We start from the raw sequence: 14,871 nt of genomic DNA, 5'->3' as shown, positions 1-14,871 counted from the left end.
CTTTCTAGGAGTCTATCTGAAAATGTATTTGTACTAGTGAATCTAGGTGAAATATATGTAGTGCCCAACTCTTTTTTTATATGGAAAATTAAAGACAATTTAGGTAAAGGAACCACTATGCGGACCTCCTCCTGTCCTTAGCCTAAGCTAATCTAAATTGGAGGAAGTACAAATAATATACGTCATAGAAACTGTTGAAAAACAAGTACTTGCCTCTGCTTGGAATTCTCCGTGTTTTTTTTGTTTCCTGCTTTTCTTTGAACAACATTTGCATTTAGTATTTACTGGACATGTACTATTGTATGATTTCTTTTTTTTTTAAGAGTTCAAAATTTTAGAACCCAAACTCTTCTTTCGTTGGACAAGATGCCACCATTCGTTGACTGAAAAAAAGGGGTGGGGTACTGCTCTGCACCGTGGGCTTGTATATGTGTCATGTGCCTTGGTGCAGAGAACGGTGCTGTGCAGTACTGATGGGAGGATGATGCACTTCTTAGTACTTCATTTGCACGTGTGATGGTTCCACAGATATTATAGAAAACCAGTGAGCTGTTGGCAGCATCTCAAATAAAAGATTAAAGCTTAACACGTTCTTTCTTCTTGATGCCTGTTTCTAGAACTAGCTACACTATATGTACTGAAGCTCTTTTAAGGGGAGAAATACAGATTCTAAGACAAGCAGTTGATACGGAAAGGGCTTTAAGCAAATGTGAACAGCGTTTTGAGATTCTACTGCACTTAATGTTTTGAAAAGATTATCGTGTCCTGGCTTGTAGTAATACACGCAAATTGTTCTGGCAGTACTAGCATAATGTAAATCTGGCAAGAGATGGTAATGGAAATCAGTGGGTTTTCCTGGGAGGTAATGGTAACCTTTCTCACCTCAGGAATTTCTAAGGGGCAGGATCAGTATGTCATACTTGTTTGTTAGACATTTTGACTAGTTAGGAGGGAGTTGACCCACCTTGTGTTCTGTAAAGGCAAGTTCCTGTAGTAATAACAGTTGCTCTTTAGTCAAGTGGTTTGCTGATAGTTTTGACTAGTCTTTTTAAAAGATAGCAACATGTTGCAGGAGGCAACCATAGGCCCTCTCTTTTTCTTACATCAGTTTTCTAACAAAAAAATGTTGCTGCCAAACATGCTGATCCTAAAATAGAGTTCCTTGCTCCCAAACAAAGTAGTCTTTGATTCCATCCCACGGTGCAGGTATTCTGACCAGCAGCCCCTGCCTGAGATCTCCAGGTCTTATTTTCTGATTCTGTGGGAGATGGATGGCAATATAACTGTAACCCCCTGTGCTCAAGTTCCTGCTAAAGAAACTCTCCAACCTTTTACTTCCATAAACACACCATCTAAAAACTTTTCTGAAGGAAGATCCTTGTTAGGTTTACCATATCTGTTTCTGCCTTTCTTTTGCAAGTGCCTCTGAGGAAGCATTATGTCAAGTGACAAACTGATGAGTAGCAAAGCAATATGTTCTGTTTATGATAGTACTGTCTCCTCTTGTGAGACACTTCAATATGAAAATACATTTGCAAATCCAGAAGTCTTGTTCAAGCCAGCACTAGATTCTGTTTAATATGAAAGTCTTGATCTGTACTTGATATAAGTTCATGCTTGTAAAACCAGGAAAATATGGGTCAGTTTCCGTGTTTTTTTTGGTCAGGAGAGAAGAAAACAAGGCAGTATTTTGAAAAAGAGAAACATCAATGACACTGTGAGGAGTGTTAAAAAATTTAGACCTTAGAGGAGGGAAGCCCAAAGCTTTATATCATAAAATCATAGAATGATTTGGGCTGGAAGGGACCTTAAAGATCATTTAGTTCCAGCCCCCCTGCCATGGGCCGGGACACCTCCCAACCACTAGACCAGGTTGCTCTAAGCCTCATCCAGCCTGGCCTTGAATGTTTCCAGGAAATGGGCATCCACATCTTATCAGAAGACTAATGTTTGGGAAAATCCATGTCTGTATTTGAAGATTACTGGAAGCTTGTGATATATGTACTATTGCCTTTATAATTTTATTGAGCACTCAGAATTTACTCTAACAAGGCATTGGTTAAGCTAATCACAGTTGTAAAATGCATTTGATTACACTTGCTCTTTAGCTATGCTAGTGTGTGTCAAACCGTAATTTTTAACAACATTTGTAATGATGTTTGGGTTTTTTTTCCACTGCTAAGAATTAATCTATTTGTCTAACTTTTTTTCTATCTAGTCCCTATGTTGTCAAGTACTATGGCAGCTATTTTAAGAACACAGATCTATGGATTGTTATGGAATATTGTGGAGCTGGCTCTGTTTCAGACATAATTAGACTTCGTAATAAAACGGTGAGTTGTTTCAAAAAAATGTATAACATTTACTAAATTTCAACTGTGAATTTAGACTAGAAGCCATCATGAAAATCAGAGTTACGAGACAAGATTTTGGCTGATGGCAGGGGGCATATCTATGCCTTGGTTTCTCAGGAAACAAGCTCATGCGGTTGTTTTATCTGTTTGTCCATTCCTTTGGAGTCATCAGCAGAAGCAAATGCATTTTGAAATATGGGCATCCTGTAAGTTTCTTGAAAATTACTGCTTTGTACAAGACAACACTGTGTGCAGCTTCTTTCTCCTACCCCTTCCACCTCACAGTCTTGTCAGCAGGCCACTTAGTATGTGCCTGGTTTGGAAAAAGGCATAGAATACTCATGCTGCCTAATTAGTGAGTGGGAGCAAGACAAATTGGCATTACTCAAAGAATGAGAAGGGAAAGGGATGCCAGCTAAGAAATGTGAGAGGGAACCAGACTGAGGGTTGTATGGAAGAGTTCTAAAGGGCTTTTAACAGCAGTAGTATTGGAGAGGGTGCAAACCTGTAGGAAACGGACTTTGTTAGCTCCTCTTAAGAAAGAGCTTCTCTGAAAAAATGTTTTGTTGTAGATGTCAAATAATCCTTAGTTCATTTGAGTCCATTATCTCTGGTAGTGGGTTGTAACATAAGGTATTCCGTTTACCAATAAGTACTGTGACACAGCCCTCTCCTTGCCAACTCTTTACATTTTGTAAATGTGCCCTGGAATGTTCCTTTCACCATACCTGGGAGCAGAGGGAAAGAGAGGTAGAGAAAAGCAATGTTTAGGCTTCGAAAATAGCACGTAATGGAAAATGGAAGTGGTGTTGATGTCCAGACTAGAGGGAGCCCCTGTGGAGAAGGTGGCTTGCATCAGGGCTGCTGTCGTGTTGAACTGATGATTGAGGAAAAGCCAAAACCAATGGGAGATTCCTGGAGTTCCTGCGACCTTTAGAAGTGGTGTCCTTACAGTTGTATATAATCCAATGGTCAGTAGCTCCAATAAGAAATGGTGCACGCTAGTCTAGAATTGAAAGAAAAAATCCCATTTAAACCAGGCTTTAGTAAAATAGAAAGCAAACTTGTGTGTACGTTGATAGAAAATGTTAGAATCTTTATATAAAAAAAAGGTGTGTATGTGTGTATTCATGTTAAATAAATCATGTAGTTTCTCTTATAACTATTTTAAGATACTGACATAGATATACCAGAGATTTGAGCGAAGGAGATGTTTGAGTTTCAGAACAAATGCACACCTATGATCAGACAGACTAACTCTTCTGCTGTTTATGGTTAAAGTTGATATGATTAAATAGCATACATTCTAAGAAATAGAATAATCAATAAATACATGGTACATATAATGAGGGTAAAGTTCGCTTTTGTAAAGGCAAGTCATGCAGTGCGTGGATAGAGTTCTACAGTGGAGTTGTTGGGCACACAAATAATGCTGGTTGGTATAAAGTTGGTCTGGATCTGCTTCATACTGAAAGGTTTATGGACAGACTTGCACACCAGAGGTGCTTCAGGAAATACACCTGTAGTGGAGTAAATGGGGAGCTCTGTCGTAGAGGGGTAGTTGGTTTAAATGTTAAAAAGAGGATGTGAATAAATGGTCATTTTGGGAATAATACATGGATTTGTGCTATCCTCTTTGGGAAAGAACATAGAAATACTGATGAGAGAGGTTATATTCCTGGTAGTAAAAACAGGGAAAGAGTTGAGAAGCTTTGTGGTACTGAGTGTCTGACTGAGAAAATAAACCAAAGTAAATGTGAAGAGATACACTGGGCTTGGTGGGAGAGGCAGTGTCTTTGTATACAGGTTCATGAGGACTTCTACTTAATGTCCAGAAATAATTGAACAAGTGAAGTGGTTGCCAAAGACTACAATAGTACCAAGGACATAACCGATCCGTGGAAATTAAAGGAAAGTGACGAGGGTGATCAGAAGTAAAGAGTGCTTCTCTAGAAGGAGATACGGAATGAATTAGGATACTTGTGTGTTGAGCAGAGCTACCTGAAGGGAGAGACATGGTGGAAGGGTTTGAAAACCATGAGTAGCACAGAGAAAGTAAAATATGACTGTATCTTGCTGTTCATTACAGAACAAGAGATCACTTATGTTAGTAGATTCAAAGCAAAAAGTTTTTTCTTTACACACATGATAAGGTCCGCTGTATAGTTATGGAAGATCTTACAGATGCTAAGAGTTTGTTTTCAAAAGGCAATTGAATAAGACCAGGGAAAAAAAATGACTGTGGCTGAATGCAAATATTTAATAGTTGGAGCAGGAAATCCAGGTGCTTCAGATCTCCAGGAAGGTGAGGCAGACCACCATGGCTGTTTACTTAACACGTGCTTACGTTCAGACAGGCTACTGGGCTAGATGGAACTTTTATTCTGGTTTAGAATGGGAGGTGTCCTGGTGCATGTAACAAAAAAAGCAAAGCAAACCCCTCCCTTTCTTGCTTGCCATATTTATGTGTTGGAAGTTCTGGAAGATTTAGGCAGAGGCTTTGGATTTGTTTAAATTCTCTTGCTCTTTTTGTAGCAGTGACCTGATCACCCAGACTACTGTATGTGGGAAAGCTTGTGACTGTATTACTGGAATGAGGCTGCTTAAAGTACTTGAGCATTCTGTTGGTGACCTTAATTTTTTTTTTAAGTGGAAACAAGAAGTGGTTTCACTGTGCTTTTCACAAGAGAAAAATGAAATGTCCTCGCTTGGAAGTAAGGAGGGAATTGATTCTTATTTTGTCAGAATATTTATCGAATAGGCCCAGGCACACAGGGTTATGTGTTCTGTAATTTTCTTAAGTTGTCAAATGAAGACTGTGGCTGGGCCAAGGAAAAGTTTATTTCCTGCTTCTCCATATGCATATGGAAAACAAACTGAGGAAGACAGAGTTGAAGTAAGAACCCTTGCTTTGATATGATGGTCATTAGGATTGTCACTTGGACTCAATGGTCTTAAAGGTCCTCATATTTGGAGAGGAAACATTACTACATGTTTGCCCTTGTTTCTCATCTCCAAAACTAAACATTTACTGAGCTTCTTTTTCTGTATCTGTGTTTCCCCTATTTCAAAAGTTTTGTTGTTTCTCTAGGAAGTGAACAACACCGGACTTTGCTCTAATGCACCAAGAATGAGGGAAGCAGAATTCAAAGTTAAAGAAACTTCTAGTGACTGTTGGAAGCCTGTTCACATAGAGAGACCTTCAGCTTGACAGGATCAGGTTCTTGTCCAAGAGGCCCATGCGACTACTTTGAAGTTAAGCTGGAATTCTACCCCAGAGTCTTGCAGTGTGCCAGGCAGATCAGCAGCACTAGCGTGAGCTTATGGTGCCTGTTAACTCATCGGCGGTGTGGTTCATCAGTCCAAGGCAATAAAGCTGTATATCTAGTTTTGTCTGCTTTTCTCAGAGGCTGTTTTGGGAGGTACCTGTATCTTACAAAGTCAAACTGTGGGTTGCTGCCAGAAAGGGCAGTTCTGCTGTTATCCTCCAACCTGGCTGATCTGTTCCTGCCTCTTTCATGCCTCAGATGCAGTGATTGTGGGGCTGCAGAGTGATCTTGGCTAAGCCTGATGATCTGATAGGGGTACTTCTTCCTCTCTAGTCTATCCTTCCCTCCCCCACATGGGTTAACTCAGGATTTACTGTGGCAGCACAGTGGCTTGATCTGATGCAACAGAGACATTAGAATGAGCAGTGGGGAAAGGGAAGGAAATGAAGGAATGGGACTGACTTTTTCAGTGGCAGCTTGTAATAGAGTGAGATAATTAGAATGTGAAGCATATTTGAAGTCCTGTTGGCTGCTGTTAACATATTGGGGAGTATTGAGACACCAGCAACCCTGCCTCTGCTGATAATTTAGGGTGCACTTCCTCATCCACTGATCATGATTAACTGAGTCATTCTAATCCTGTGTCTCTTGAGGACCAAATGCAAGTGGCTGTAGCCTCCCTGCGCTAAAGGCACTTTGCTCATAAGAATGTTATTTTGCAGTTTTAAGCAGTTGTTTCTCAGTAATTTCACAGTTAAAATAGTTTTAATTTGTAGGCCTTTGCACTAAAGTACATGTGATTTGCGTATGTAAACTGGTTATCTTAAGGCCTCTATCATAGTATATATCGGCATCAGACTGAAATTCCTTCTGTGCTGACTAACTTGCTTAACTGATATCAGTGGCCAGAAGTTATGGCAGTGGACAAGTCCATCCTGAATCTGCTGCTGACCATGTTGTGTCAGTAAGCCTTCTGGGAGATGAGTTGAATGAATGGGCTCGTCAGCTGTGTTACAGCTCAGAGACTGAGATACTTTTCTATGCAGCCAGGCTGAGGAAGACAAAAGAAGTTGATCCCAAATGTCCTGGTTGCCTTATTCCATGTCTAGCCTTACAAACCAAGGTAGTCTATACTAGCTTCTGCAATAGCATCATATAATACACTGACTTTCTGTTTTTAAAATGTGCTTCTTGGAAGAAAGCTTACAAAGTACTACTTTGGTTCTGATTTCTGTATTTGCTGGGTTTTACAATGTTTATATTTGCTAGTGATCTCTTTCTCTTGTCAGGTCACTGCTAAAAGCTGAGAGAGGCTATAATATGTTCGGGGGGGATAGAATTTTCATGTGTTTTTCTGATCTGTACAGTCTGTCTAGTTGCATATTCGGTAGATCTCCTTTCCCTTACCACCTTCCCGCAAATTTCAGAAGGCAAATATGGGACGATTTTTGGAGAATGGCAGAAGCTGCATTTGTGGTTTGAAGTCAACAACTTTTTTCCCCTCTTCTATTTAATTTTCGGTAATGCCAGTTTTAAATTGCTGAAACAATAAAATGACCGTGTAAACACAGAATATAAAGAAATTTATACTAATGTGTTCCAATCAGAGGTAGGTGTTTAAATGAATGTTTAATCGGGTACCCCACATGCACCTCGCATTGCAAAACACTCGAAGTCTTATTCCTGTTATACTCACGGGGGAAGTTTAACCTTATTGTCTCCCCACAACACTCTTTTCCCTCGAAGAACCCCATTATTGTTTGCATTGGAGAGCCAGAAATACCATCTGAATTGTTAATGTCTTTCCAGTTTGAGTCAGTCTCTCTGCATATAAAATTCTAATCCAGGCAGTAAAATTTGTCTCAATCTGAGGAATTAAGCCAACTTTCATGAAGGTCAGAAAAACATATCCTTCTTCCATATACATTTTATTTTACAATAAAAGAATCTGTGTTTAAAGTTGAGATGGATTTATTGCTGTATATTATTGTGGTGAGGAAGTGGAGGAAATGTAGGAAAATGCAGGTAAAAGGAAAGGTTACTTTGTTGAAATTGAACGTTTATTTTAAAGGTGGTGAGGAAGGAGGTGAACAGTGAGCCACTGCTTTGAAATAAGCGATAATTTTACTTTGGAAGGGACCTCTGGAAGTAATCTAGTTGAATCTGCTGTTCCAAGGAAGGTGAATTTTGAAGTCCAGCTAGGTTGATCATGACCTTGTTCCACCAAGTTTTGAAAATCTGAAAAGGGGGGAGATTCAACAGTCTCTCTCTGCAGCCCTGTGAACTTTTTTTGTGTCACAAAGGCAGTTCAGTTAGATACAACTTGTGACTGTTGCCCTTTCTTCTTTTTCTCTGCCACTCTGAGAAGTGTCTGCCTCTGAGGAATTTTTTTTAAGTCCCCCATTTAGATTTTTGAAAATCACATTGACACATCCATTCATCTTCAGACAAGACAAACCTTGCTCTGTCAACTTGGTGCATCATGTGCTCTAGCCCCCACTGTTGGACTCTCCAGTTGATCAGCATTTCTTTTATAGTAGCCTGAAGCTGGGCACAGTCTTCCAGATTCCACAACTGGCTAAATCTGCTAAAGTGCTAAATAAAGGAGAATATTTACTTGACATGACTTGCTGACTGTACTTTCCTAATGAAGACTAATGTATGGTGAGCCTTTTGTGTTGTGAGAGTATATTGCTGATTCATGTTCAGCTTGTCTACTGGAACCACCCCAGAACCTTTCCTGCAGCAATGCTACCTGCCCCATTGATCCTCAGCTGTTCATGGCATGGTATTCTTCTGTCCTAGAGGTGGGACTTTGCATTTGTTGAACTTCAAGTTTGTTGCCAACCTGATTCCTCTAGCTCGTTGAGGTCTTGTTATCTGAGTGGTGGCCCTGCCTTTTAGTGTACTGACAGCTCCCCCCTGTTTAATGTTACCCACAAACATGATGGGTGTGTGTTCTAGCTCAGTGTCTAGGTTGTTGATGAAAATGTTGGAGGATTCACCCTAGTATCAACCTCTGAAGAATATCATTTACAGCTGGGTGTTGGTTACATGATGAACCACCACTGAGCCCAGCAGTCCAGCCAGTTGTTCTTCTGCGTCTTCTCTATGATTCCCCAGATTCACAGTCTCTGATGGAATCTTTTTAGCCAACAGGCTTTGTAAAGTCAAACTAAATGAAATCCTCAGCGCTCTCCTCATCCTCAGTGGCCAGGTTAATTTGGCATGATTTTCATTCTGGTAAACTTGTGCTGACTGTTTCCATTCACCACTTTACCCTTTGTGTGTCTAGAAATTAGCTTCTGTCAGGATTTGCTCCATAATATCCTAGGGACTGAGGATAACCTGGCCAGCCTGTAATTTTTTGAACTATTCTTGCCCTTTTTGAAGATGATGTCATAAGGGACATCCCCTGATTGCTGTAGCTTTTTAAAGCTGATAAGATGTAGCCTTGAACTGGCATTAGCCAGCTCCTTGGCACCTCTGGATGCATCTCATCTGCTCCCATGGGCTTGTATTTGTCCAAACTGGAGTAATTCCTAACTCATTCCACTTTTCTATTAGGCAGAGACAACTGAGAGCCAGAGAAGTTCCTACTAAGGACTGATGTAAAGAAGATGCTTAGGAGATTTCTACATCATTTGTCAAGAGACTGAGCACCCCATTTAGCAGCAGGCCAATGTTTTTCCTGTCTGGTTTTTTTTTTTAATTTTCTTCCTTTTTTTCTACATATAGACCAGTACAAGATCTTCTTGCTATTCTCTGTATTGTTGTCCAGTTTCAAACCCACCCTAGTCTTGGCCTTCCTAATTCTGCTCCTTAGTATTCAGGCAATGCTTCTTTATGTGGCTTTAGCACTCTATTTCTGCTTCTGTCTCTTATACACTTCAGTTTTTGCACTTTAGATCTGTCAGGAGTTCCTAGTTCATTAAAGATGGCCTCCTGCTGTACTTGTTTGTTATCTTGCATGTCAGGAATGACTGTTTTCATACTTTAAAGAGGTTGCCCTTGATGCTTAACCAGCTCTTCAAGGTTCCATTGCCCTCTAGGGTAGCATGCCCTGGGATCCTGCCTACTAGTTCCTTTAACCAGCTGAGGTTTGCCATCTGGAAATCTGGTTCTGCTACTTGCTTTTGTTCCTTCCTCCATAATTTAAACTCCAGCATCTCATAGTTGCTGCTAAGGCTGCCTCTGCCATCCCTTGGCATGTTCTTCCACTCATGAGTGGCTGGTCTAGTTGCCCTCCCAACAGGTACAGGTTGGTGGCCTGTGATCAGAGGCTTCTTCCAGTGCTGCTGATGACTTCACCTAGTTCACCTTTTTGATTGTGTGGTTTGTAGCAGATGCCATAATGGCATGCATCTTTTGGGCTACCCTTCTGATTTTTTGACTTACAAACTCCCAACAAGTTTAAGTGTTCCATAGCAGAGCTGCATTTTTGGGAAGAGCTCAACCCTGCTTGTTGCTTGTGAGGAGCTTTGTCCATCTCTGACAGCATGCCAGTTGTGTGAGCTGTCTGTTGCGTCTCTACTTCCAGTGACATCGTAGCTCTGCAGCTGTGCACAGGCTCACAGTTCTTCCTGTTCACATCACAGGCTGTATACTTCTGTGCACAGGCTTTCAGATGTACCTGTCTATCCTGCTTTCTCTCAAAGAGAGTGAGAGAACCTCCCCTGGAAACCCTGTCCAATATGTGCTTCTCCATTCTTTGTTCCTACGCTTACCTGAAGGCTTTGGTATCAGTTCCCCAGTGAACCTAGTTTAAAGCTCTTCTGTGTGGCTTAGCAAATAAAGGTACTCTTGGCCTCCTTTGTCAGGTAGATCCTGTTTCTTTCCAGTAGCCCTCATTCCTCTGAGGATCCTGTGTTTGTAAAAACACTAAGCTTTGCTGCTGTTAGCAGGCCTGTTGGAAGATGGTGATCTGCAGGTGCATCTGCTGCTGCTTGAAGCTTTGCCCTTGTCTGGCATAGATGTCATAGCAAGCTGGAACTTGGGAGTGAAGAATAAGGGCTAAGTAGTCTGACTTCCATATTCTAATCAGTTCTTTGTTTCCCTATGTGTGCTTATTAGTGCTAGCTAATGTTAAGTGTGTGACCATGGGAGGTGCCTGAGGTATCCTGAAATAGTTTTCCATGTGATGTTTTAGATAATTTTATATTGCTGCTAGGCTATATTAATTTTTGAACTACAGGTAGAAGACTCTGATTTTGTTAGCACTATCTTGAATTATCCAGTATAAAAATGCTAACTTACAGAGAAGAGAAGATGAGGGCTGTTGCATATTGTATTCAAGAAACATCATAAAAGCTATGGGATTGTGTAGTCAAAAACACACAGCTGAAAAAAAACCAACACTAATTGTCACCTGTGCAGTGAATGGTCATTGTTATGTTTATTGTGGGATATTTACCATGTGACTTTACATGCAGCATGACTTGGGCTCAGTAAGAAGAATGGCAGTTTACTTCCTTTGTATGATCCTGTGCCTAAATTGTTACACTCAAGTAAAACTGGGAATTCCGTAATAGTGAGTTCTTATTCTGTCCATGATTGTAATATTGAGGTCTCCAATTGGTTATAATATAGGTGTTCGAGACAATTACTGAAAGTCTTAGACAAAACCTTATCATCATAAGTAATTTAGATGTTATGATTTGGTATCTCACCGAAGACGTAGGCTGTGATTTTGTTTGAAGAGCACTGTTTTTACACAGAGCATGCAGATCTGCTTAAAAAAAGGAGTCTGAAAAGTAATTGCTCTTAAAGTGAAGCTCAAGGGAAGTGGCATCAGGAGAATGTAGTCTCACTGAATTTTGTAGCAGACAATGGGAACCAGTATCTAATCTTGACTTCAGGCTAGAGCTCCCACTGTAAAAAAAACCGTAATTCATGTTATGCATCCCACCTGTAATATTTAAAGTCATCTCCCCTGCTCATTTACTCATCTCTCCTGAATCTCAGCTTCTTTGTTAGTCCAGTCTTGTTTTCACATAAATGAAGAATAGGAGAGGTATGAGATTATGATAAGATCGATGATGTTCAGGCTTCGTAGCTTCTGGTGGAAGAACAATTATACCATGGCGCCTTTATTTGCCATGAGAGTGCACTTAGCCAGTGTGCTTGACCTAATCAGACTGTTTAGATGCAGTGATCTGATACTTCCTGGAAGCATCAGGCTTAATGTGCGTGTATTACTTAGTGTAAAAAGAGCAGCTGGGAATGGACTTAGGCAGTTAAAGCAATTCAGCTGACCCAGACCCTTTCAGAGGGGCCCTCAGGAAGGAAAATGATTGACTGTGAGCGGAGAACCTGTAGATGAGTTGTCCCAACAGCTGCATGGATTGGGTAGTGTGTGATAGATTGTATAAATGCACTCTTAAGTCCCCCTTGTGCGTGGCATCCATAGATGTAAATATGTGGATTAACTGGTCTCCTAATAGATTTGGAACACCTGAATTTTCTGTGATGTGCTTTGCTCCAAACTTCAGTTTTAAAGATTGGCTTCACAGTTAATGTTTCTATGTACACTGTAAAGTTGTTCACCTTTATCATTCACATTAATTTTAATATATAGCTTGCATGTGGTTTATATGATGAAGGAACTGAAGCTGCTTCATGGCCCCTTCATATTTACGGGGTAGCACCAACCCATCAAAGGGACACAGCATACAGAATTACAACTAACTAAAGATACTGAGCAGATAAATGTTCCAAAGGATTTTAAATGAGGATCTTGACACAACTGAAAATCAGAAATGAAGTAGGAAGTTAATGTCTGTGAAACAATACTAAGGTGTGAGGTATAGAGCACACTATGCTAATGGAAGAATGGTGCTGTGTGTATAAAAGCTCGGAATAAAACACATTAACTGTTTTAACAGGAAATATAATACCCATATGGCTTTATCAGGAATAGTATGGTATAAGAACCTTACATCCAGACCAGGATAGCAACATTGACTGTAACATATGGCTGTGTACTTTTTAGGAAAGACAGGCCAGTGGGGCAAGGTGGTGAAGTTGCTCTCTCTATATGAGAGAGCAACTGGAATGTATTGAGCTCTGCCTAGGGGTGGATGAAGAACGTGTTGAGATCTTATGGATAAGAATTAAGGGGCAGGCTGATATGGGAGACACTGTTGTGGGTGTTTGCTACAAACCACTGGATCAGGAAGAGGAGGTTGGTGAGGTCTTCAGACAGCTGGAAATAGCCTCATGATCACAGGCCCTGGTTTTCATGGGGGACTTCAGCCACCCTGATGTTTGTTGGAAAGGCAAAGGCAGCTAGGCATGCAAGGTCCAGGAGGTTCCTGCAGAGCATTGATGATAACTTTTTGACACAGGTGGTGGAGGAATCAATGGGGCAAGGTGAACTGCTGGACCTTGTGCTGACAAACAAAGAAGAACCAGTTGGGGATGTGAAGGCTGGGGGTAGCCTTGGCTGCAGTGACCATGAGATGGTGGAGTTTGGGATCCTGTGTGGAAGAAAAAGGAAAAAAGAAGAATTGCAACCCTGCACTAACTTTGGCTTCTTCAAAGACCTGCTTGGAGGAATCCTGTGGGCTAAGGCTCCAGAAGGAAAGGGGGTGCAAGAGAGCTGGTTAATATTTAAGCACCACAGGCTCAAGGCTGGTGCATCCCTAGGAGCAAGGGGGCAGGAAACCTGCATGGATGAGCAAGGAGCTTCTGGAAAAACTCAGATGGAAGAGCGAAGTTTACAGAATGAGGAGAAAGGGGCTGGACATTCGGGAGGAATACGAGAACGTTGTCGGAGTATGCAGGGATGCAATGAGTCAGGCTAGGGCCCACTTGGAATTAAACCTGGCAAGGGGTGTCAAGGACAATTAGAAGGGCTTCTTCAAATACATCAGTAATAAAATAAGGCTAGGAAAGATGTGGGTCTGCTACTGAATGAGATGGGTGCCCTGGTGATGGAGGATGCAGGGAAGGCAGAGTTACTGAATGCCACCTTTGCTTCAGTCTTTACTGCTAAGTCTGGCCCTCAGGAACCCCAGACCCTGGAGGTGGGAGAGTGAGCCTGGAGAAAGGAAGACTGCCCCTCGATTGAGGAGGATTGGATTAGAGATCATCTAGGCAGACTTGACAACTGCAAATCTGTGGGCCCTGATGGGATGCACTCACGAGTGCTGAGGGTGCTGGCAGATGTTATTGTGAAGCCATTGTTTCTGAAAGGTCACGGAGAACAGGAGAGGTCCCTGAGGACTGGAGGAAAGCTAATGTCATGCCACTCTTCAAAACAGGCAAGTAGGAGGACCCAGGAAACTACAGGCCAGTCAGCCTTGCCTCAGTCTCTGGAAAGGTGACAGAATGGTTCATCCTGTGTGTCACCTCTAAGCAAAGGAAAAGAAGGTTATCAGGAATGGTCAACATGTATTTACCAACAGGAAATCATGCTTGACCAATCTGATAGTCTTCTATGAAGGCATAACTGGCTGTGTGGGTGGAGAGCAGTGGATGTTGTCTACCTTGACTTTAGCAAGGCTTTTGACACTGTCCCATAACATCCTCATAGGTAAGCTTAGGAAGTGGGCCTCAGGTGAGTGCACAGTGAGGTGGATTGAGAACTGGCTAAATGCCTCATATTAAAATATCAAATAGTTTTTCTTTCAATTGTACTGTGTGGTAGTTATGGTAGTTATACTGTGTGTTAATGCTTGTATGTTAGCATCAAACTACTGTTGGAACTCGAGAGTGCTGGATATTAGGTGACTGGCAGGTTGTGTGCAATGACAAGGTGTATTATGGTCTGATTCTGTCCTTAGCTGTTTCCTTTGTTTCCTTTTGCTGGGACACAGGCATTATGCTACCTCTATAGTGACTTTTAACCATTCTTATGAGGAGAGCCTACGATTTATGGTAAAGGAGGGAGGAGGTGTAATTAGGAACTATTTTGATGTGGATTTTAAGAGTTTACCTGTGGTTTTGTAAGATTTTGTTAATAAATGAATAATTGGAGAAACTTTAGACGTGTTCTTAAATACTTTGGTCCCTTATTGCTTCCAGCAATTGCTAGGCTCGAGAAGTGAATCTGCCTGATCTGTCCCCTCAAATTGCATCAGGCTTATGTTAGTTTATGTACCATCTAGTCTCCATATGATGTAAAGAAGAGCTGTATGTTGTGCCTTGTTGTGTTGAAAATAAATATATATTTCCCAACAAACCATTTTTTTTTATATCGTGTATATATGAAGACATAAGCCATTGATGCATTTTAGGTAATGTGT

General features: G+C 41.1%; 1 protein-coding gene across 1 annotated transcript in view; it reads left to right on the top strand.

Annotated features, from left to right (window-relative positions):
• STK3 (serine/threonine kinase 3) overlaps window positions 1–14,871 on the top strand; it is a 134,080-nt gene that overhangs the window by 8,198 nt on the left and 111,011 nt on the right. The window contains exon 4 of the mRNA XM_014965572.1: window positions 2,219–2,333. Coding sequence (XP_014821058.1) covers window positions 2,219–2,333 — 115 coding nt within the window. The remainder of the gene's footprint in view (window positions 1–2,218; window positions 2,334–14,871) is intronic.

Source organism: Calidris pugnax, unplaced genomic scaffold (genome assembly GCF_001431845.1).
Source record: "Calidris pugnax isolate Ruff unplaced genomic scaffold, ASM143184v1 scaffold41, whole genome shotgun sequence".
Lineage (NCBI taxonomy): Eukaryota > Metazoa > Chordata > Aves > Charadriiformes > Scolopacidae > Calidris > Calidris pugnax.
The sequence above is the reverse complement of the archived record's forward strand: the minus strand, read 5'-3'. Positions and strand labels throughout refer to the sequence as shown.